The 25,251-nt window shown below is 37.7% G+C and overlaps 1 protein-coding gene across 2 annotated transcripts in view; it reads left to right on the top strand.

Moving 5' to 3' along the window:
• Window positions 1–25,251, top strand: part of Grip (Glutamate receptor interacting protein) — a 377,891-nt gene that overhangs the window by 131,742 nt on the left and 220,898 nt on the right. For both annotated transcript variants that reach the window (XM_034968807.2, XM_069498721.1), the window contains one exon: window positions 6,117–6,236. In XM_034968807.2, the coding sequence (XP_034824698.1) occupies window positions 6,117–6,236 (120 nt within the window). The remainder of the gene's footprint in view (window positions 1–6,116; window positions 6,237–25,251) is intronic.

Genomic DNA, 25,251 nt, shown 5'->3' with positions numbered 1-25,251 from the left:
TTCTAGTCACAGTTTGCAAATGAGGTAGGTACATTTTTTTTTTATAAAACTTAAACAAAATGTACTAGAGTGCAGACTATACTTAGTAACTTAAAATCCTACGCTCATAAGTAAGCCCTCAGGTCTCGCAATTCACTCTTTTATTTTTCTTGTTTCCCCGCTACTTTAGCCGCTTCGCTTATAAAACCGCTTGCAGTGGGGCCTAAAATCACAGCAACAACAAGGTCTTGCAATTCACCCTTGTAGTTCTTGTTTCCCGCCTTGATAAATGATTTGTCTTGGAATGCCGGCTAATTTCTGTCTGCGATTCAAAGAAATGGTTTCGGAATCGTTATTTTGTTCTATCTATAAATTACTTTGTTAAATATTCTTAAAGTCCGTTTAAGAGTAAAAGTATTGATCATTCGGGGATTATTGTAACTATCTATCATTTTGAAATCGGATGTTAGTTTCGAAGATTACCTCCTAAGTACCTCCAATCCTACAAACTTTACCTTTTTAGGGTTCCGTAGTAAACGAGGAGTTTCGCCATGTCCGTACGTCCTCAGTTAATCTCAAAGACTATTAGTGCTAGAAGTCTGTAATTTGGCATGGGCATAAATATTAATCACGCCGACAAAGTGGTGCAATAAAATTGTGATAAATATTTTTTTTAGGGTAGCTCCCCTACATGTAAAGTGGTGATGATTTTTTTTTTCTCGTCTACCCCATAGTGTGGGGTATCGTTGAATAGGTCTTTTAATCACTTTTAAAGGAAAACTATCATGGCTAAGTAGGGTTCACATGTTAAGGAATTATATCTACTTTTCGAGGTTAATAATTATTGTACGTAGATATTATGAGTTGCATGTTAATGAATATTATAGTTTTATTGTATCTATTGTATTTGTGATTGATGGTAATCCTATTCGTTTTATTTAGTTTAGATTGATTTATTATTGTACTAGCTGACCCAGCAACGTCAACCCCAAACGTGGCCCGCCACGCACTTGGCCGGTTTTTATAATATTAGTATAGACAAACACAGTCCGATAAAGTGTTAATTAATGCGTCTCAAAAAAGACATGAAATTAAATTCCTTATCCCCAAACGATAAGTAAAACAGGAATATACAAAGTTGAATGATGTAACTGTCATAAACAAATTCATATAATTAATCATCCCGAACAGACATTAAAAGAATAACAGACAACGACAAAAAGTTTTCCGGCTTCTGTCTCGAATTGTCTCTTTCATTGCGTTGTATTTAGGATCGTGGCCCTTTCCAATACAGACAGCTATAGCTATTATGCTAATCTACACTTGGTTAGCGTGGTGAATTGTGGCCTAAACCCTTCACGAAGGAATCTTGAAGGTGGCTTAATTCTAACCTTCCTAGTCTGTCATCCAGTTATCGATTCGCAAAGTTCTATATTACTTGCTTTTCCATTGATCACATTCAAAAAGCTACGTTTAAGGGGAAAAACTATTTGAACTTATCAAAGGTCAAGGTGAGGTGAATAAACAATATAAATAAAATAAAATAAACTTTATTTACAATGTTTATTCACCTGTAGACTACGAGAAGTTGTAAAACTTTAAAGAGTGTAAGGGACATTATCGCGCAACGATCATGCGATTAGAGCGAAATTTACGCCTGTGATTTACGCAATTTACTCGTGAGTGTAAAGCGGGCTTAAAAGAATAACAGAAAACAATTTTGCGGCTGCGAAAAGTCGTCTAGCTTCCGTTTCAAATTAGAATGAAATAAAACAATCCTTTATTATAAAACGCCGCGTTCCACTAACGACCCCTGAACTCGCTGGTGAAATGAAACAACAACCAGTATAGCATAAGTGTAAAGCGGGGGCGTATGCAAATCACAAAATATACAAAGTATATTATAAGTAGTATAGGAGGAGGAGCTTAGTGGTTAGAGCGTCGGGTGCGATCCCAGGGACGTGGGTTCGATTGCTGCCAGTCCGCAATCTAGAATGTATTTGAAATTATTTAGAAATTTCCTTGAAGTGTAGGTATACTATAACAATAATTATAAAAATAAAATATATAAACTTCAAAGTTTTAGTTGGAGTGATTTACGCTAAAATGTAAATGGATCAGTCCGCGCCCTCAGGACTGAGTACTGTAATAAATCTATATATATAAAAGGAAAAGGTGATTGACTGACTGACTGACTGTCTGACTGACTGACTGATCTATCAACGCACATCTCAAACTACTTGACGGATCTAGAGCGTTGAAATTCGGCATGCAGACAGCTATTATGACGTAACCATCTAAGAAAGGATTTTTCAAAATGCAACCCCTAAAGGAGTAAAATAGGGGTTTGAAGTTTGTATGAAAGTCTGTCAGGTTTAAAGTGTCTATAAAGAGGTTTTGTAGTTAATATTTTTGCGATTAGCAGTATGACATATTTTATTAAGCTCATATATGTTAAAATCTCATAGTTAAAGATCAACCCTAAGAGTGTAAAATAGGGGGATTAAAATTTGTGTAGTCCACGTGGACGAAGTCGCGAGCACAAGCTAGTTAGGATAGAAAAGCTTTTACAAAACAAGCTAAGTAGGTACTGTTTCACGATCATAATAACGAGGACCAAGTAACAGATTTTCCTGCTTTCCGAGGCAATAAAAGTGCCAAAATTTTGAGCCTCGAATTTTGCGTCATTTGCGAACTTTTAGTGACTGTGTTTGTATCTGTACTTATAATACTACGCGATCACAACTTATCGCAGGATAAGTGTAATTTAAATCGCTTTTCGCTTTTAACTTGCACCTACTCTATTTCGCGGGCGCTGAGTAACTCTGTCCCTGTAACTTTAGCTGTTCACACCTTGAAATAAGAAAAAGGACCGAATAGCTTCCCGGGGGCGATAATTATGTCAAAAGAATAAGATCATTTTCTTTTTTCGGTCAAAAGTACTTACTACATTTAGACATGATGAAATAAAAGGTAATTTCGTTTTTATTCTTTTAACATAAGTTTCTACTTTATTTTCGGTGTTTTTTCGACTTCTAATTTATTTAATCGAACAGGAAGTAAGTATGAATGCGGTCTCAAATGCGGACCGAAAAATTGAGACGTCTTTACGTCTAAATTTTTCGGTCCGCATTTGAAGCACTTATTTGATATCTTGTACTTATCCTCTACTAATATCGCTAATTATTACAGTTATAGCTCAACGGGTAAAGGAGTGGACTGAAAACCGAAAGGTCGACGGTTCAAACCCCGCCCTTTGCACTATTGTCGTACATACTCCTAACACAAGCTTGACGCTTAGTTGGAGAGGAAAGGGGAATATTAGTCATTAAACATGGCTAATATTATTTTTTTTAAAAACCAAGAAAACTTTCAATTTTCTTCATTAAAAAAAGTAATTCCAAAATGGCTGACTGACACACACAAGCTAGTTGTTCCGAGGCAAGGTTGTTATTTCAAGCTATTTCACTTTTCAACGGGCGCTTTCAGCGGACGCCAGTCTATTATTTCAGAAGTTATTATGCCATATAACATTGCGTTGTTGTTGCGAGATTGCAAAGCAAACTGCCCAGTTTAATTTGCTTAGTTTATTGCGGCAGGAAATAAACAAATTACTCTGTAAATTGCTGGTATTTTAGTTCTACTGTGTGATTAACATAAATTATTAAATGAATTAGCGAATGGTTGTTTACATAAGCTTTGAACCTTAGAGTTTAATATAAGCTAGCTAATGGAGCGCGCTTTAAAGTGTATGAACCACAGAAATCTAAATACATAAAAGGAAAAGGTGACTGACTGATCTATCAACGCACACCTCAAACTGTACAAAAGTGGTACACAGGTTAGGTGGTATGAACCCTAGACTTGCGTACTCGTAAAGTCTTAACACTCATAGCCCGTCTTATAGTCGTACAGAACACTTTGTATTCCAAAAATAAAAAATCAGTCAAGTGCGAGTCCGTAGAAATTCCCTATAAATTTTGATGGCGGTTACATTGAAATTTTTACTATTTGTTGTTATAGCGGCAATAAAAATACACATCCTGTGAAAATTTCCACTCTCTATATATTACAGTTCACGAAATACAGCCCACTGACAGACAGACGGACGGACTGACGGACAGACGGACGGATAGTTACGGCTTAGTACCCAAAAAACGGTGGATACCGTTAAAATACATACAAACTACGAAACAGAACAGTGTCAACGCCATTGAGTTATTGAATATACAAATAGAATAGAATACTTTTTTTTTACAAAAATGGCGCAATACGTGCTACATAACTCGGAACTGAAAACCGATAATTTCTAGATCAAAAACTACCGCACCGCATTGTTATTCCCGATTGTTTCGCGTCACAACTGCATTTTTGCACACTCCATTAATTTAAAGCTTCACGTGAAATTGTCGAGTGGCGATAACATTTACAGAGTTTACACTGGTTGTAAAATCCAAAGCTCTATGGTAAAAATCATACGTAAAGCCTGACCAGTTTTTTTTTTTTTTTTTTGTGATGTGACCACAAATTTACGGTTTTCAGATTTTTCACCTAATGTCTGCTATAAGACCTGCCTACCTGCCAAATTTCATGATTCTAGGTCAACGGGAAGTATCCTGTAGGTTTCTTGACAGACAGACAATAAAGTGATCCTATAAGGGTTCCGTTTTTCTTTTTGAGGTACGGAACCCTAAAACAGACAGTTAAATAAATTCCTGGCAATAAAAAGCATTAAAAATAGTACCTATTTAAAACAAGCCCCAAAACTAGCAATGTAGTGGTTACAAACTACGCGCTCCGTAGGCCAGTCCATTAGTCCCAAACACATTACACAACGCTACGCAAAACCCTACTACGGCATTCTCGAACTGCGCAATTATTTTTACCGAGTACCTGCGTATATTCCGTACAAGATTAGTTACCCTATGTGTCAACTGTCATGTCAAAAGTACGGTTCTCCTTTAAAATAAGGACTAAAATCGCACTTTTAACATGACAGTTCACACATAAAATTAAAATAGCACGTGAGTACTCATTTTGTATGACTGTTTCAGCGGTGATCTGTAAATAACGGTTTTAAAAAATGCAGCAACGTTACAATATTTCAAAAAACTAACAATGTAGCGGTTTCAAACTGTGTCGAGTCCCGCTGCGTAGGCCAGTCCATTAGTCACAAACATATTGCACAACGCTACGCAAAACCCCACTACGGCATTCCCGAATTGCGCTATTATTTTTACCGAGTGCTCCAAATACATTGCACAACGCTACGTACAGTCCATACAAAATGAGTTACCACGCGCCATTTTAACTCTATGTGTCAACCGTCATGTCAAAAGTACGGTTCTCCTCTAACATAAGGACTAAAATCGCACTTTTAACATGATAGTTCACACATAAAATTAAAATGGCGCGTGAGTACTCATTTTGTATGACTGTTTCAGCGGTGATCTGTAAATAACGGCTTTAAAAAATGCAGCAACGTAACAATGTTCCAAAACTAACAATGTAGCGGTTTCAAACAGTGTCGAGTCCCGCTCCGTAGGCCAGTCCATTAGTCCCAAACGCAACGCTACGCAAAGCCCCACTACGGCATTCCCGAATTGCGCTATTATTTTTACCGAGTACGCTGTGAGACTGTTTCGCGGTGATTTGTAAAGAACAGCCTGTAAATTACTGAACTGTCTAAAAAGTTCAGAAGTTCAATAAAGATCATGATGATGATGTACAATATTATTATGCCATTTATAAAAGCATTAGTTGCAGTGCCGCGCATTGCGAGAGTGAGCTGCGAATCAAACCCACGCTCTATAATATGCTTTTTTTGGATAAAGACAAGTCTAAAATTGCTGTTATGGTCTGGTTAAGTCTCTGTCAATAGAATAAAATATATAAAAATAGGTACTGTAAGAATTTAATTTAGTTATGTTGCAATTATTTATACAAGGTCTTAGTTAAAATATTATAAATGTCATTATCAGATGTAATTATCAGATGTCATTTACAGGTGTGCCGCGCTAAGTTAGAAATTCTTGGATGACATAAAAACTTTTTTGTATTAACCGTTGTTTTAATTTTCTCTTAAAGGTGATTTCTTTTGTTTCTTCTTTAATGTTGTTATGTTTGTCTTGTTACAGTGTTCAAGTCCCAGACATCGCTGTCGACAGACTCCGGTCTGTGTACGGAGAGAGGGTTGCGGAGGACCCACATCGAGCTCATCAAGCCGCCGGGGAAACGCATCGGCCTTAAACTGGCAGGTAAGAGATCTATGCTAATATTATAAATGCGAAAGAGTGTCTGTCTGTCTTTCTGCTAGCTTTTCACGGCCCAATAGTTCAAACGATTTTTATGAAATTTGGTACAGAGTTAACTTACATCCCGGGGGACGACATAGGCTACTTTTTATCCCGGAAAATTAAAGAGTTCCCACTGGATTTTTAAAAAACCTAAATCCACACGAAGTCGCGGGCATCATTTAGTAACAGATATATCTTTTTTTTGAACACATGCAAACTGTGGAACCAACTTCCCTCAGCGGTGTTCCCACTAGATTATAATATGGGGTTGTTCAAGGGGAGATTGAACACATTCCTGAAAGGCAGGCTACGCATTGGCAGTTCTTCTAGTGCTGCAAATGTTTACAGGCGACAGTAATCACTCAAATCAATCACAAAATTTGTAAATAAGCTCAATTGTAGGTTTAAACTTAACTCAAAGTTGCATTATGCTTTTACAAGTACAAGTATTACAGTAGCCGGCAGGAAATACTGTATATCGGCCTTTATAAAAAAAATAAAAAAAAATATCTTTATTTAACAAAAACAAGTTATGTTGGCGTCGGTTACTAGTGGTCTCCACACTAGGTTAAACCTGTGACGTGGAGACCATATATGAGTTCCTAGTGGGTTTTACTGAGGACTAGTGAAAGTTTAGCGGTTAGAATATTTTATATAATATTACTAATTACAGTTACGAAGATACAAACAAATATATAATAATATGATGATGAATGAAAGGAGCAATAAATAAATAAATATTTATAATATTATAATGTATACATATATATTTATTGCACATTAGGTATTTAGGAAGGTTACAAAGCATAAGTAGTATAGTTTTAAATAACATATTATATTATAGCTTGTTTGCCGAAATTATTTCTTCTGTGTCCTTGTATGTCAAAGATTTCAACCATTTTGTGATAATGTCAGTTGTCTGTTTTATCGTAAGGTTTTTAAGATGACAAGACTTTGCAACAGAGTTGTAAATTTTAGCTTCAACATACGGTGAAAATCGTCTGGCATAGGCTGTTCTCGCTCCTGGAAGATCGACTTTAAGTACTTTAGAAAGAGATATTGAGATAAGAGCTCAACCGGTATAGGAGTGGACTGAAAACCGAAAGGTCGACGGTTCAAATCCCGCCCGTTGCACTATTGTCGTACCTACTCCTAGCACAAGCCTGACGCTTAATTGGAGAGGAAAGGGGAATATTAGTCATTAAATATGGCTAATATTCTTTAAAAAAAAAAAAAAAAGATAGCGGTTTCGTAGAGCGCTCTCTTTCATTGAGACCGTCCGATAAAACGTCACACAGGTATGAGTGACAGTGACAACGCTCTACGAAGCTGAAATCTCGTTTATTTCTTGCCGGCTACTGTACTAGTATTTACTATTTATGTACTTAGTAATACATAATTCATGATATTATAATGTACCGTCCATGAACATCAAAGCGCGTGGCGCCCATAAATCGCTCGCAGCCATAAATTGTGTGACCGCCGCATTCCTTGGAGAGCTCTGAGGTTTATCTGATGGTCATATACTAAGGGCGAGATCTATAGAGCGCACTCTGACTTGGCTTAGACTTAAGACAAAGCTATAAAAAAGCTTAAAATGAGACAGAGCTATATCTCTCACATAAATCTATCTCGTTTTAACTCAACCTTAAGTCTGAGCAAAGTCAAAGAGCGGTCTACTACTAGACTATACTCTCAGCCTAAGCAGCTAAGCAGTGAGACTATAGTCTCAGCCTAAGACTCCGCTGTCCGTCTGTCTGTCAGCGGGCTATGTCTCGTGAACCGTGACAGGTAAAGAGTTGAAATTTTTAGTGTTAATTTCTATTGCTGCTTCAACAACAAATAATAAAAATTTCAAAATGGCCGCCATAATAATTAAAAAAAATATGTTAGTTCTTATACAATGTACCTACTTAATCGATTTATGTACATACTTCCTAGACCTAGACACATTTTTAGGGTGAGTTTCTGAGCGAGGCATCCTAGAGCAGTAGAACGATTATTATTTATCGAGAAATTTCCAAAAGTCAACTTCTAAGGCATCGTAATGTCTGTCTGTCTGTTACTATTTCACGTTTCAATCGCTGAATGGATCATGACGAAATTTGGCACTTAGATAGTAACAGAAAATCCATGAAAATCTAATGCGCAAGGCACACCGGTAGATCTGAAGCACAACGTCTTTCTTGATTTAAAATCAAATTGGCAAGCCCAGTGTTTGGAACTTAAGGGCGCTATAAACACAAAACTTCAAAAGTAGGTCACTGACATAATTTATCTCATAGTACATTAAGCGAATTATGAACCGGCCCGAAATAGTTCAAATCCGCAATTAAACCGATGATTATGTCATTGAAGCCGCTGTGCTGTGAACATAAATTACACGAGCTACCGCAGGCTTTATTCCCACACTGACTGCTGAAATGTTCATGTTCAACGCGCCGGATTCAACGTTACAGTCCCTATTCTACCATTCCACTTTATTTCTACTCTATATTTGTATTTTCCATACTGTGTATCTGTTTATCTGTCTCTCAGTTTCTCTGTTTGTCTGTTGTTTTTCTGTCAATCTGTCTGTTATGTTTTCACGGCTCTACCGTTGAATGGACCATTACTAAAGGCACATAGATAACATCCTACATAAGTTCATATTTTCCATGAAAATCTAAGACGCAAGGCACACCGGTAGAGCTGAGGCACAGCGTCTTTCTTGAATTCAATTCAAACTAAGCTTTATTTACGATGTCTTAATAGCATTGGCTTGCGGCAAACCCAGTGTTAGAAACTTAAGGGCGCTATAAACACAAAACTTCAAAAGTAGGTCACTGACATAATTTATCTCATAGTACATTAAGCGAATTATGAACCGTTCCGAAATAGTTCAAATCCGCAATTAAACTGATGATTATGTCATTGAAGCCGCTGTGCTGTGAACATAAATCACACGAGCTACCGCAGGCTTTATACGCACACTGACTGTTGAAATGTTCATATTCAACGCAACGTCAACAACGTTAGGTACAGCACGTTTCTGTCTCTATTCTACCATCCTGTTTTACGTCTAGTCCATATTTATATTTTCCACTAGCTGCCCCGGCGAACGTTGTACCGGCTAACAGTCGATTCTTTTGCAGGATTTTTTTTTAATTTTCTCTCCGTAAGTACCATTCCCGTACTTCAAGGAATATTATGAAAAAAGAATTAGCGAAATCGGTTCAGCTGTTCTCGAGATTTGCGATCAGCAACACATTCAGCGATTCATTTTTATATATAGAAATATTGTCAGTCCGTCTACTTGTCTATTAACTATTTGTCTGCTTATCTGTCTGTCTGCATGCCTATTTTCACGGCTCAATCGCTGAACAGATCATGATGTTTGGCACATAGATCCTAGAAATGGAGTTTATTTTTTCCAAAAAATCTAAGGCGCAAAGCGTACTGGCAGAGCTGAGGCGCGTTTTTCTTCCAGTAGTTTGAGCTGTCCGTTGATAGATCAGTCAGTCAGTCAGTCAGTCAGCTTTTTCTTTTGTATATTTAGATAGGTACTCGATATTAAGATTGAATCTTCTTATCTTACTAATCCACACTAATATTATAAATCCAAAGTGTGTCTGTTCGTCTATCTGTCTGCCACCAATGAATCATGACTTAGATAATTTACATCCTGAGATGCTAGTTAACTAGCTAAGTATTCAGTTTTATTGTAGTTTTAATTAAAGTGAAAATAAGATGGATAATTTAATTTTTTTTTGATTGTAAATGCCATTTATTTAAATAACTTTATAAATAATTTAACCAAATTAGGAAATACATTTTCTATGGCATAATATTTTAAATATTAATTTAATATTTATAAATTAATTATTATTATTACAATGTTTTTATTTAATTTAATTTAAAACAACTTTATTGCAAACAAAAGTACAGAGAGTAAGAATACAGGATACACTTACAAAAACAAAGGACGACTTTATCACTTATAATTAAAGGATAAGCATTAATTGTTAGAAAAGAGAATGCCCATTTTCTTAGGAGCTTTGGGCCCCCCCTAATATAATTGTTATGTCACCATGGTTATAATTTTATTTTGTAGACAAATAATTAACTCTTTATATTCTGCAAACGATTTCGATTCACCCTGGTTATAAAGAAATCTTATTTTTATATTGCTGATATTGAGGTTATATTTAATTAATACTTCTTCAAAATAAATGCATGTTTACGATTCCAACTGTAATTGTGGATATTTTCAATAATAGAGTGAAAAAAAGTCGTTATAAAACATAATCGTAAAAAAATAACACATTTAAAAAAAAAAATTAAGTTTTGACACGACGCCACAAAAGAGGGCCCGTTCACGGGCGATCTCCTTTACATGCATATTGCTACTTTCGCGATCGTTAGGTATACCCTGTCGTTAAATAGGTCACACCGTGTGCCATATGTGTTGCATTGTACCAGTAATAGTAGTGATTTTGAATTGAATTGTAATGCTTGATAACGTGTGGAACTAATCCACATCATGCATAAGCAATATCAGTTTAATGGTAAATTATACTTGGATTACGAACAATTAATTTGATAGTGTTGACGACGTCTGAATGATCATACTGTATACTTACTCTATGTAGGAGTAAGTGAGGAGATCCGTAGGAGAACTAGACTGACCGACATAGCTCAAAGGGTTGCGAAGCTGAAGTGGCAATAGGCGGGGCACATAGTTCGGAAAACCGATAGACGTGGGGGTCCCAAGGTGCTGGAATGGCGACCTCGCACCTCATTGGGAAACCCCCTCTAGGTATTTTGTATTTTTGTATTTATTTCGATTTAGACTCATTACAAGCGCTTACGAAAGTCAGATCGGCATAAAACAATACAATAATAAAATGATTGTACAAAATATGGCATATTATAATCTAGATAATACTAGTTAAAGATGGCATAAATATTATTAAGTTACTCAAGCACCTTGTCGTATTTGGTAATAAAATGTCATAAATGCACTAGGTGGCACAAGGTGTTAGACGAATCGCAGGGTGCCGCTGGTTTCAGGCTGCGTAAGACCGTGGCGTGTGGAAGTCGCTACAAGAGACCTATGTCCAGCAGTGGACGTCTATCGGTTGATGATGATGATGACTGTACTCTATCTACGGAGAAAAGTTACTATAAGGCTCTCTGTTACGTAATATACAAAATATGACAAAGACAAAAAGTCAATAGGCGTTAACCAACCAGTCAAAAACATAGGCTATGTTTTCCATCCTACTCTACGAAAACACTTGTGATTGGTTGGTAAGTCATTGAGATGGGTTTAGGCCATAGTCTGCCACGCCGCGATCATCTTTGCGAACGTGACTGAAAACTCAGGCATAGAGGTTTCCTCAAGATGTTTCCTTCACAGTCAAAGCAAGTGATAAAAAATTAGAGGAGAGAGAAAAAGAACCCCCGACCTCTTGAATAACAAAACGTCTTAACCACTGGGCTATCTCGGCTATCAGTTTGTATACTCTCCCCAATCGTAAGTCAAAGCGAATTTAATATTGATAAAAAGTCCCACCCCCAGTTGACACGGGCGCGAAATTCTTCCCTTGCCCGGTTAATCCGGGCAAAATTTACATATTTATTGGATACCGGGGACAGATGCGGTACTAATCGATATCCCAACTTTTCGGTGCGATCGCGCGTATCAAATTGTGCTCGTATGTACACTCGAAAGATAAATTGGGTAGGTTTGGCCTTTGTAGGATGATTTATAGGCACTAATACCACTGTTAATAGGGCGGACAGATGTGGTGATAGCCTAGTGGTCTTAAGACGACGCATTCTATTGGGGGGGGTCAGGCGTACGAACCCGGGCGAAAGTTTTACATTGTGAGAAAATCTGCATGCCCGAGAAGACTCCATAATGTCAGGTACATCTCTATATACCTATATATAATATCTCTTCTCTATATATAAAAATGAATCGCTGAATGTGCTGCTGATCGCAAATCTCGAGAACAGCTGAACCGATTTCGCTAAGTAATTCTTTTTTCCATAATATTCCTTGAAGTACGGGGATGGTTCTTACGGAGAGATTTTTTTTACAAAATCCTAAAAAAGAATCGACTGTTAGGCGGTACGAAGTTCACTGGGGCAGCTAGTCAAAGATAATAGTATAAACAAGGAAGAGTGACATGTCTACTTTTAATCTCAGAAAACCAAAGTGTTCCCACGGAATTTTTAAAAAAAACCAGCCAAGTGCGAGTCAGGCTCGCGCAATGAGGGTTCCGTACTCCAGTCGTATTTTTTCGACATTTTGCACGATAATTCAAAAACTATGATGCATAAAAATAAATAAAAATCTGTTTTAGAATGTACAGGTGAAAACCTTTCATATGATACCCCACTTATATAGTTATCTCACTTCGAAAGTTGAAAATACTAATTATTCGTTCATGACCACAATTTAATTTTATTTGTCTGATCTAACCCTAAATTCACGGTTTTCAGATTGTTCCCCAAATGTCAGCTATAAGATGTACCTACCTGCCAAATTTCATGATTCTAGGTCAACGGGAAGTACCCTGTAGGTTTCTTGACAGACAGACGGACAGACAGACAGACAGACAGACAGACAGACAGACAGACAGACAGACAGACAGACAGACAACAAAGTGATCCTATAAGGGTTCCGTTTTCCTTTTGAGGTACGGAACCCTAAAAACCTAAATCTACGCGGACGAAGTCGCCGCATTATCTTAGGTAGATATTTAATCAAATATCAAATACCTATTTATCTATAGGCACGTGTCTGGCACGCTCGATAAGTCTCTGGATATAGACCAAGCTTTATGCGTGAAATGAGATTCTGTGTAGTGTATATTTTGTCGGTGGTGAACCAAACTTCGTGTGTGTTACACTGAAGAGGCGAAATTTTGGATCAAATAGACATTTTCAGGACGAAATTGTGCACTGAATTTTCAGTTTAGCTGTTCTGACAATTACAGTAGATAGGATTCGATTCCAAAATATTTGCTTTGTACTGCTTTGGATTTCGTTTGAGTGTTAGTTAATAGGTAAATTGCAGAATTCCAAATAGTTAATGGAAATGGGATCTGCTGTTTTATGTACCTCGGAATGCGTAGGTACCTGTTTTGTACTTTGTTAACGGTCCAAGACACTACGACACAAGTAGGCTGTCTGTCTCTCCGTTTGTCGTGTCTGTTAAAAAACTTCCCGTTGACCTAGAATCATGAAATTTGGCAGGTAGTTAGGTCTTATAGCACACGTAAGGGCAAAACTCCGAAAACCGTGAATTTGTGGTTACATCACAAAAACAAAATTAAAATGCGTTCATGAACAAATAATTAGTAACTTTAAAAGTAACATTAAAAAGTTTTTGCAGGAAAAAGTCCGGCAGGCTTTCTGTCTTTCTCTCTATCACTCTTACCTACTCTCTTTATTTCTTGCGTAGAAAATCTGTAATAATTTTATTATTGTTCCCCAGCTCCTCGTTATGAATTTCTAAATGGATCCCGTCGATAATCGAAACAAGAACCTCTCACTTACAAGACCACAGTGTTCACCACTACGCCACTACGAGGCAGCTCGGATAAATACAAAGCTTAACCCCAATCGGAAAGCAATAACATCTTCCTTCATACATCAAAGTACTGTATCAAAGCATATTAAGTCACCTTTGAACTTTGGAGGCGAATGTTATCAAACTTTACCATAGAGCTGACAACCATAGAGATGCAAATCTCATACCTCCAGCGAGTATTTACAGATTTATGCCTCCGATTTATGCGTTATAAAACTACCCCTTTATACAAAGACGCCATGTAAATAAACATTTTAAAGGTGGTTTGATACATCCAGCCGCGAAAATTCAAATTTTAGTTAGTTTTTCGAAAATAGTAGACTAATCATACATCGAAAGCTTATGGTAATAAGTTTTACGGGCATAACACTTATGTATCTACACGTTTTTCTATAAAACTTTAGTCAAAAATACTTATTTACTTCATGTTTGTTCCTGAAAGATAATTTTCTGAATTTTCCCAGATTTGCACAAATATGAAGTAAATGAGTATTTTTGACCAAAGTTGTATTCTACTATTTTCGAAAAAATAACTAAAATTTGAATTTTCGCGGCTGGATCTATCAAACCACCTTAACTTTTTACCACATTTTTATCATATTGCTCTCTTGTTTGTCTGTCTGTTTGTTCAGTAAAAATTTTGCAATCGATTTTTGCACTACCGTTACCATAAAATTTTGCCAAGAGATTTAGAGTTTTTTTTTAAAGATCATTGGCCATGTTAATTATGACTAATATTCGTATTAGTAGGTACGACAATAGTGCAACGGATGGGGTTTGAACCGCCGACCTTTCAGATGTCAGTCCGCTGCTGTTGCCGTCGAGATATTGAGTTTATGTATTTCTAGTTCTGGTACAATGCCGCGTAAAAATCGATTAGGGACATGGACTTTTTTATAGGTCTTTTTAAAAATTGTGCCAGGGACCCTGAAGTAAGTTTGCAAAACCTATATCTTAGGGTCCCAAAACCAGGGATTAGATTAAACTTCAAAGTTCCTTCTATGTCAGACTACATCGTCACTTACCACAGGGTGAGATCTCAGTCAAGAGCTAACTTGACATCACTACACATTATTATAAATGCGAAAATGTGTTTGTTTGTTGATTTATTAGTATGTTGGTTTGTCCTTCAATCACGTCGCAACGGAGCAACGGATCGACATGATTTTTCGCATGGATACAGTTAAACCCCTAGAAAGTGTCATAGGCTACTTTTATCCCGGAAAATCAAAAAGTTCCCACGGGAATTTTAGAAATCTAAATCCAGCCGAATGAAGTCGCGGGCATCAGCTAGTAGATTAAAATACATTGCTCGCTCTAGTTACAAGACATCTCTCTGTTTTTCATCTGACTTGAGAGGCAAATGTTCTCAGACTGTTCCTACTAACTTGAACTTTGCCGAATGCCTCGGAGCGAGCTTCGTTTAGATTTGCCAAGATAATTATATTATTGCAATTGTTCTCAAAGTTTTCAAGCGAGTATGTCATTCTAACACTTGTATCGATAAACTAATATGGATTTGTTACTATTAAGAGTATTATTTGCATTTAATATTGTTTTCCAAGTTGTAAGCTAGATTGCGATTTCAATTTTCAGCTACTTATCACTAAGAGTTTCTTGCTGGTTCTTCTCGGTAGGAACGGCATTCCGAACCAGTGGTAAATTAAAACTACCTGACTATTCATAAGCACTTTTAAAAAGTTTACATGAATAAAAAAACATTCTATTCTATTCTATTCTAAACTACTTCGATTTAGACAAACAGAAATACTTTCGCATTTATAATATTAGTATCAAAGTATGGGAAATCAAATGTAGGTAGGAATGTAGGTAGGTAGGGCTCCTTTTTCCTTTTGAGATATAGAGATTAAGAGTGAATAGGCATCTTCTAGGTAAACGCGTCCCATCTTAGGCCACATCATCACTTTCCATCAGGTGTGATTGTGGTCATGTGTATAACTATAATGAATTAAAAAAAAAGATGCGGAACCCTAAAAGTGCGTGTTTCAAATTTTTGTGCAAATTCAAACGCCTCACTGTTTTCCTAAAATTCCACTCAAGCGAAGCCGTGGCGGGCCAGCTTGTCAAGAGAAAATAACTATAGATAGAATAGAAGTTCCAAGAATTCTATAGCCTATCCTCCAAAAGCCCTCTGAGCCCTACCATCTCGCTCGAATACACAGAACTATTTTTACTGCGTACAGAATTAGCTTCCCCTCGGTAGGGCGCTAATTGACGCTGTAAATCCGTCGCCATGTTTCCCCCTACCGCGTTAATAAATAATTTCATATCCTTTATAAGTTTATGACTAATTCCTGAAGACACAGAAATCAGAAAAAGTGTAGAAAATATCGGTGGAGGAAAAATCGTGAAGAAACCTGCATGCCTAACCCCCCGTTCCCCGTAGATGACAATATTACACTAGGAACAATAAATAAATTTTTGGAGATTAAAGACAAAAGAGATATATTTTTAAAATTTTGTAAATACATAGCAGAAAAAATAATAAGACAAAACAAATAATCAAGTATTTATATATGTGCTATAAAACATATAGCACATATATAAAATAAATACAAATAATAAATTTAAACAAAACAAATATACTATAAATTAGCCACAATAATGTTATTGTGGCCAGTAGTACCTTAACAAATATACATAAAAATTATATATGTACCATCTTTTATACAAAGCAAAGGCTCTTTACTTCATGTTATAATAACATGAAGTAAAAAGACCAACTGTAGAAATAAAATATAAAATAAATATTAAATATTAAATACTAAATAGGAAATATATAAATAGAAATAAAATCTTAGATTTTATTTCATTTAAAAAATAATTAAAACTTAATACCAAAAACTCTGATTACCACGTCAGAGCTAAACAGAGCAATCTATGATTAAAAAAAAAAAAAAAAACCCCCGTTCCCATTTGTCGTTTGTCGGGTCTGGATTTAAATCGGATGTGCCAGTGGCAGAACATTTTATATGAAGCTATTCACACTTGTGATGCTATGGATCCGAGACATGGTCGCTAACTATGGGCCTCATAAGAAAGCTCAGAAACACTCAGCGGGCGATGGAGAGAGCTATGCTTGGAGTCAGTGGCGTGCACAGGAGTTCAAGCCAGGGTATGCATTTAGGTATGAATTTATTTTACGGCCGGTTATAATGAAAAATAAGCATTGATTTATTACAATGAGGGTAAGCAGTCCGTTTATGCCTCTATGAGCTGCACGCCACTGCTTGGAGTTTCTCTACGTGATCAAATCAGAAATGAAGAGATCCGTAGGTAGGAGAACAGCTAGAGTAACCGACATAGCTCAACGGGTTGCGAAGCTGAAGTGGCCAATGGGCAGGGCACATAGTTCGTAAAACCGATACACGTTGGGGTCCCAAGGTGCTAGAATGGCGACCTCGCACCGGAAGACGCAGTGTTGGAAAACCCCCCATTAAGTGGACGGACGACATCAGACGAGTCGAAGGGAGCCGCTGAATTCAGGCGGCGCAAGACCGTGGCGTGTGGAAGTCTCTACAAGAGACCTATGTCCAGCAGTGGGCGTCTATCGGTTGATTATGATGATGATGATGATTAACACTTGTCCAAAACCGATTTTGTGTCAAAATGTACTGCCACTGGAACATTAAGCGATAAATGACAAACGACAAGACGTAGAAACGGGGGAAGGAGCTACAGTGCGATAAGGCTCTCTTGGCGCGTGGCGAAAATCGGAACTAACGTTGTCCCCTTTTTTTTTATGTTATTCATTATAGGTATACGCTTGACCACAATCACACCTGATGGGAAGTGATGATGTGGCCTAAGATGGGCCGCGTTTACCTAGAAGATGCCTATTCACTCTTGTTTTAAAGATACCCGGGTTGTAATTGGTAGGAAACACATATCGCGGAAGAGTATTCCAAACCTTAGCCATACGTATGAGGAATGATGACGCAAAACGTTTCGTGCGTGTAGATGGAATGTCGACGACATAAGGATGGAAACTCGCCCGACGTCTTGCGGTTCGGTGGTAAAATGGGGAAGGGGGGACAAGATCGAAAAGTTCCTGAGCACACTCTCCGAAATATATCCTATAAAACACTGATAAGCCGGCGACCTTGCGGCGGCTTGCTTCAATTGTTTGAATAGTCTAACAGCCGTACTCAAGAGTCGCCAATCGTTACTTAAAATTGAGTTAAAACGAGACAGATTTATGTGAGAGATATAGCTCTGTCTCGTTTTAACTAAACTTAAGTAACGATTAAGCGACTCTGAGTACGGCAGTAATCCTTTGTTCTCCAACAGCGCCCCCCTGTCAATGTCATGCAAGTGCCAAGAGAGCCTAATTGTCGCACTGTACCTATAATTTTCGCAACGGTCGGTGTATGGAGTCTTCTAATCTGCACTTGGCCACCGTGCACCGGCGCCTAACGTCATCACAGGTAGGACATACTCATTGAAGGTGATAGAGGAAGCAGTATATGATTACAAAAAAAATAAAAAACCGACTTCGTTACACAAACACTAAAAATTGAAAAATAATTTAATTTATTACCGAATATATTATGTATACAAGAGTTAATATAGTTCCATAATAATATTTTTTGGTTCCGGTGCCAATTAGCTTTAGCTGCGCGAATCGTCTAGACTTCATATTTTTATAGGACTCCACAATGGCACCTCATTGGCACCGACCCCAAAAAATATTATTATGGAACTATATTAACTCTTGTATACATAATATATTCGGTAATAAATTAAATTATTTTTCAATTTTTAGTGTTTGTGTAACGAAGTCGGTTTTTATTTTTTTTGTAAAAAAATTTTATTTCACAATTTTTAGTGGCTCCATGGAATTATGCTATGACTGGTTAAAAATCTACTGTTTACTAAGCTATTACACTGATCGCGAGCAATTTACTCTTATCCGTTGAGGAGTTCCAGTATCTATCTTCGAAGATGTTCATCAGATCTTCACCAAATTGAAATGGGACCAACTTTGAAGTATACCCTTTCAAACAAAAAAAGAATTTTCAAAATCGGTCCAGGCGTTTTCGAGTAATCGGGGAACATACATAAAAGATTCCGACGAATTGAGAACCTCCTCCTTTTTTTGAAGTCGGTTAATGAGAACCTCCTCCTTTTTTTGAAGTCGGTTAAAAAGACCAGCTTATGCCCGCGACTTAGTTAGCGTGACTTCACGAATTTCACACTCCTACTTTACCTCCTTAGAGGTTGAATTTTCAAAAATCCTTTCTTAGCGGATATTTACGACATAATAGCTATGTGCATGCCATATTTCAACCCGATCCGTCCAGTATTTTGAGCTGTGCGTTGATAGATCAGTTAGTCAGTCAACTTTTCCTTTTTAGGGTTCCGTACCTCAAAAGGAAAAACGGAACCCTTATAGGATCACTTTGTTGTCTGTCTGTCTGTCAAGAAACCTACAGGGTACTTCCCGTTGACCTAGAATCATGAAATTTGGCAGGTAGGTAGATCTTATAGCTGACATTTGGGGAAAAATCTGAAAACCGTGAATTTAGGGTTAGATCACACAAAAAAAGTTAAATTGTGGTCATGAACTAATAATTAGTATTTTCAACTTTCGAAGTGAGATAACTATATCAAGTGGGGTATCATATGAAAGGTCTTCATCTGTACATTCTAAAACAGATTTTTATTTATTTTTATGCATCATAGTTTTTGAATTATCGTGCAAAATGTCGAAAAAATACGACTGTAGTACGGAGCCCTCATTGCGCGAGCCTGACTCGCACTTGGTCGGTTTTTATATATTTAAATCTACTTCAAAAGTTTAATATGCTACTTAAATAACTCACTCAACGCTCACGTTTATATTATAAACGGCGAAAAACTTGTACCTACTAACCAAAATTACACGTTAGTGGCTCCGGGTGTAAGCGGCGGCGGTTCCTTTGATGCGGTGAACAGTAAATCTTGTAAAGAATTAGCCTTTTGCTCTGCCACTGCTACTGCTTAAAAAGGAATAAGCTATTTGAGTTTGTGCATTTTTTTATTTTTTTATAATAGATATAGCGAGCAAACGAGCAGGCGGGTCACCTGATGTTAAGTGATTACCGCCGCCCATGAACATTTGCAGCACCAGAGGAGCCGCCGATGCGTTGCCGGCCTTTTAGGAATTTGTTGGTCCGCCCCTTGAATAACCCCATGTTATAATCTAGTGGGAACACCGCCGATGGGAGTTGGTTCCACAGTTTGCACGTGCGTGGAAAGAAGGATCTGGCGCAGCGGACGGTCGAAGTGCACCAGACACCCAGATGGTGAGGGTGAAATTCCTTACGGTGGCGCGCGGCATTGTGCATAGCAATAAGTTTTTTTTTTTAGGGTTCCGTACCTCAAAAGGAAAAACGGAACCCTTATAGGATCACTTTGTTTTCTGTCTGTCGGTCTGTCAAGAAATCTACAGGGTACTTCCCGTTGACCTAGAATCATGAAATTTGGCAGGTAGGTAGGTCTTATAGTAGACATTCGGGGAAAAATCTGAAAACCGAGAATTTGTGGTCACATCACACAATAAAAATTAAATTGTGGTTATTAACTAATAATTAGTATTTTCAATTTTCGAAGTAAGATAGCTATATTAAGTAGGGTATCATATGAAAGGTCTTCACCTGTACATTCCATAAAAAAAATATTTAAAAAACCGACAAGCCATCTCTGTACCAAATTTCGTCAAAATCGGTTGAACGGTTGGGCCGTGAAAAACTAGCAGATAGACAGACAGACACACTTTCGCATTTATAATAACCATAATTACATATTAGTGGCCCGGATTTAGCGGTGGTTTCTTTGACGCGGCGAACAGTAAATCTTGTAAAGAAAAACTTGCCTTTCGCTTTTCCACCGCCACCGCCATTAATTATTCCGTTTTGTTTATATAATTCGTTAACGAAAAAAGGCTTTCCTCTCGACTGTGTATAGAAAAAACTGTAGTGGGTACTTGGTAGGTATACATTACTTAATCTTGTGTGGGTTTTGAAAGAGAACAAATAAAATGAACTTTTGTAGTAAATTAAGTCATAAAGAAGATAGATGTGGTTCCATGCAGCTTTCAGCTGTGCTGTTCATTTCATTCATTTTCTCATCGAGTTACCAATTAACGCGGATGAAGTCGCGGGATTCATCTATTATTTTTGCCTAAAAAAAGTATATGAATATAACATAGCAATACAGAAAAAAAGATAAAATACCTAATTTAATAAAAATAAAAATAGCAATAAAGAATAATAATTATACGAATAGATATATAAATAATACTAATATTAAAGAAACTGTTTGAAAACGGTTAATTGTGGATGCAGCAAACAAACTTTTTTAAAAAATAAACAAAAATTCAAAACAACTTAGCTAACTCCTTTGTTTTTCACAGCACGAAATTTTTATCATGAAAAAATAAAACGAGCCAGTCTCTTCGCGAAACTCATTACAGCAAAATGATTTCCCGTTTAACCGGGTTGCTTTTTTACTAACAATGTAGGTTCGTGGACGCTTTGTTAAAAATAATGTTACGAGTGTTACAAAGTTTTCCGGGAAACCTGGGAAAACTAAGCGCTTTAACCGCGGTACGAAATTACGAAATAGTTGTTGCGACCGCTAAAAAACTGTTTTGTTTAACAAATGTAGAAAAAACCATGTTATTACAGAAAAAATTATGCATAGAAACTGAAGTAGGTAGGTATATTTGTATGTAAAGTAAGTTTTTTAAATTAAATCTATTTATATCACTTGTTTTAATGGTGAAGGAAAACATCGTGAGGAAATCTGCATCAAACGAGTCGCAGGAAGGCGCTGCTGGATTCAGGAGTTATTCTAGGTTTTTTTTTTATTCATTATAGGCGTACGCTTGACCACGATCACACCTGATGGGAAGTGATGATGTGGCCTAAGATGGGACGCGCTTGCCTAGAAGGTGCCTATTCATTCTTGTGTTAAAGATACCCGTGATCAAATCAGACAATGATGATGATGATGATGAGTAAATGAGCTTTATCTAAATATATAAAAGGAAAAGGTGACTGACTGACTGATTTATCAACGCACAACTCAAACTACTGGACGCATCGGGCTGAAATTTGGCATGCAGGTAGCTATTGTGACGTAGACATCCGCCAAGAAAGGATTTTTGAAAATAAAACCCCTAAGGGGGTAAAATAGGAGTTTAAGTGTAGTCCACGCGGACGAAATCGCGGGAATAAGCTAGTATCTAATAATTATAACGTCCAGACCGATGGATCCAAGAAATGACGAACTTCTAACCATTTCGTATCTTGCTACGGAATCCTAAAAAGCAGTGTAAAATAGCCCTAAATGGTGTCTCACGAACAGAGCTTGTTTTCCCCGGTTTACGAGCATCGTGGAACATTCTTCCCGGGACCTGAGTTTTAAAGCCACGCTGGAAAATAACTCGACAGCTGGCTCGTGTTTACAACGACATCGTGAAGATTTTTCTAATCTAATGGACTAAGAGCCAGCGCGTGCCAGACCTTCGTTATTTTATAAAAGCTGAAAGTTTCTCTGCGTATTGCGTCCAACACTGGGCGTTGTTTGGATTATTGTGGCTTTGGGAGACAACAGATAATAAAAGTGTAAAAAATCTTACGTCGAAGTACAAAGTCTAATTTTTTTATAGTTTCTTCGGAATAGTATTAGAAATTACGTCATGTATTGCATTATATTAAATACTTCATTTAATTATAAATATTATAGCTATTACTGTTTATATTTAGAGCCTCAATAGCTCAACGGGTTAAGGAGTGGACTGAAAACCGAAAGGTCGACGGTTCAAACCCCGCCCGTTGCACTATTGTCGTACCTACTCCTAGCACAAGCTTTACGCTTAGTTGGAGAGAAAAGGGGAATATTTGATTATTTTGATTTTTAAAGACAGTTTTTTTCGCAAGTCTGCTTTCTAATAATGAGTTAATACATCCCAAGACCTATCACACACATGATCGCCCCCAGCGGACCATACCTTCATCATATCAAAACTAATTTCTGACCCGGACTCATGAAGATTAGAGACTTTATTTGTTTATATTATTATTAACACTTTAGTCGCAAGTCTGTTCTTTAATGATGAGTTAATAGTTCCCAAGGACTATCGGACTTATATCATACTCCAAATAATATGAGATCGCGGCAAAATTCATCTAAATTAGAGAGTTCATTTGTATGAGAAATGGACTATAACCGCCGCACTTAGAATCGCAAATCGTTACTTTAGATTGAGTTAAAACGAGACAGATTTAGGTATGTGAGAGATATATAGCTCTGTCTCTTTTAACTAAATCTTAAGTAACGATTAAGCGACTCTGAGTCCGGCTGTTAGTGAGTAAGTTATACGTCCCAAGAACTATCTCACGCATGAGCGCCCTAGCGGACTCCGTACCTTCGTCACACCTTTACCCCTACTAATTTGAGACCGCGACGAATTTCATTTGAATGTGAATAAGTATTACATATTTATATGAAGCTTTAGGCTTATGTTGCACTAGGACACCATAGTGATCCAACCGTTCACGCTAACGTAGTGTCTTGAGCTACCAAATAAGAAACACCAGAGAAGACACCAGGGTGAAAACAATCACCTCCGAAAACAAGCAGCCCGCCGGGCCGCCGTCACAACCCGGTGGCCTGTATGAAAAGAATCATGACGGCAACATGCGCCCGCGCGTGTTACCCGCCGACATGTTGGCGGCTTGGGTACGCCTGCGCTTAGTTGCCCGGCATTGACACGCGGCAATCACTGACTGCCAAATAAATTTCCCATCTCAAGCCGCCGACATGCCGCCGACCAAATTTTCCGACTTGTAATAAGTGAAGCCGCCAACTAGACCGCCGACAAAAAGTTGCCGACATATGTCGGCGGCCCGGCGGGCTCAATGTGTATTGCGCTTACGAATGACATCGGCAGACCAGGAATACCCCTCCCTCACACTGCTGTGTGTAGGAAGGCTCTGCGCCTTGATGAGCGTCGACCGCACGACGTGAAGCGCCGCCCTCCTCGCCCAGCACGCTGCAGCATACGTTATCGTCGCTACGAATGTTCCACGGTACAGGATGCGCAGCGCAGGATAACGGATGACCCAGGACGAAGTCGACACACGCGACATCTTCCCGAAGCATCTTGCAGCGCGCTCCTGGTAGCATTACAGGTGATCAAATGAGCGTGACGCGAAATAGCTTTATACATATTAGTGGTTGCGCCACCAGTGTGGTCGACTAGTTGCTGAACCAAGTGAACACCAGATGAGATACCATCCATAGAGCTGTATACATTTTGTTGGTAGCGCGACTGGTTGCACTGCCACTGGTGACCTAGTTAAATAGTGCCTTTAGTGGGAAGATTGCTCTACAAATGAGTTGATAGTTCCCAAGAACTATTAAACGCATGACTGCCCCTGCGGACTCAGGTACCTACATCATACGGGACTAATTTGAGACCCCAGCGAATTTCATCAAGATTACAGACTTCATTTGAATTTGAATGTGAATAGGATAAGTATTTATGTGACACTTTAGTGGCGAGACTGTTCTACAAATTAGTTAATAGTTCCGAAGAACTAGAGACGGACTATTTCACAGATGGCATGTGAAAAATAATGTGAAAAGCTATTTCATTCACTTGCTACCTAGCCTGTGAAAAATCACGAAGCAAAATCCTAGCTTAAAGGAGACAGAGATTTCCGTTAATATTTTTCTATATTTAGCAACTGTAAATCCAAATTATTTTTGTGATTTGGGTTTATCATAAAATAAAGGGTTTTTTTCAATTTTTTTTCTGTAATAAGACTGAACCCAAAACTGGTCGGTCTTCTTTGTTTGAAAATTATCACATTGAATCCGGCTTTATTGTTTCAATTTTGCGCAAGCACGGTCATCGACCCGAGCTAAAGAGCGCGTGAGCGATAATACTTGCACTGCTGCGAAAAGGAAAAAAATACATCTATTTAATTCAACGAATGCAGCAAATGTTTGCTACGTTTCACTAACAGCGAATTTTGTACTTATAATCATAAGAACATAAAATCACTTTTTGTGAAAACCAAGCGGTGAAATATAAGCGTTAGATCTTGATCATTATTTATGAGTGTGAAAATTGAAAAATCACTTGCTGTGAAAAATCGCATGTGAAATCACTGTGCAAAAAAAATGATAATTTCACCAAATGAAAATGATTCAAAATAAGCCCATCGCTACCAAGAACTATCAAACGCATGACCGCCCCTCCGGACTCCGTACCTTCATCATACCCCAACTAATTTGAGACCCGACGAATTCCCAACCAAGATTACAAACTACGTTTGAATGCGGACAGAATCGCCATAATTTGTAACAGCTTAA

This window comes from Maniola hyperantus, chromosome 5 (assembly GCF_902806685.2).
Source record: "Maniola hyperantus chromosome 5, iAphHyp1.2, whole genome shotgun sequence".
NCBI classification, from domain to species: Eukaryota; Metazoa; Arthropoda; class Insecta; order Lepidoptera; family Nymphalidae; genus Maniola; species Maniola hyperantus.
This window is presented reverse-complemented; position numbering and strand designations above follow the sequence as displayed.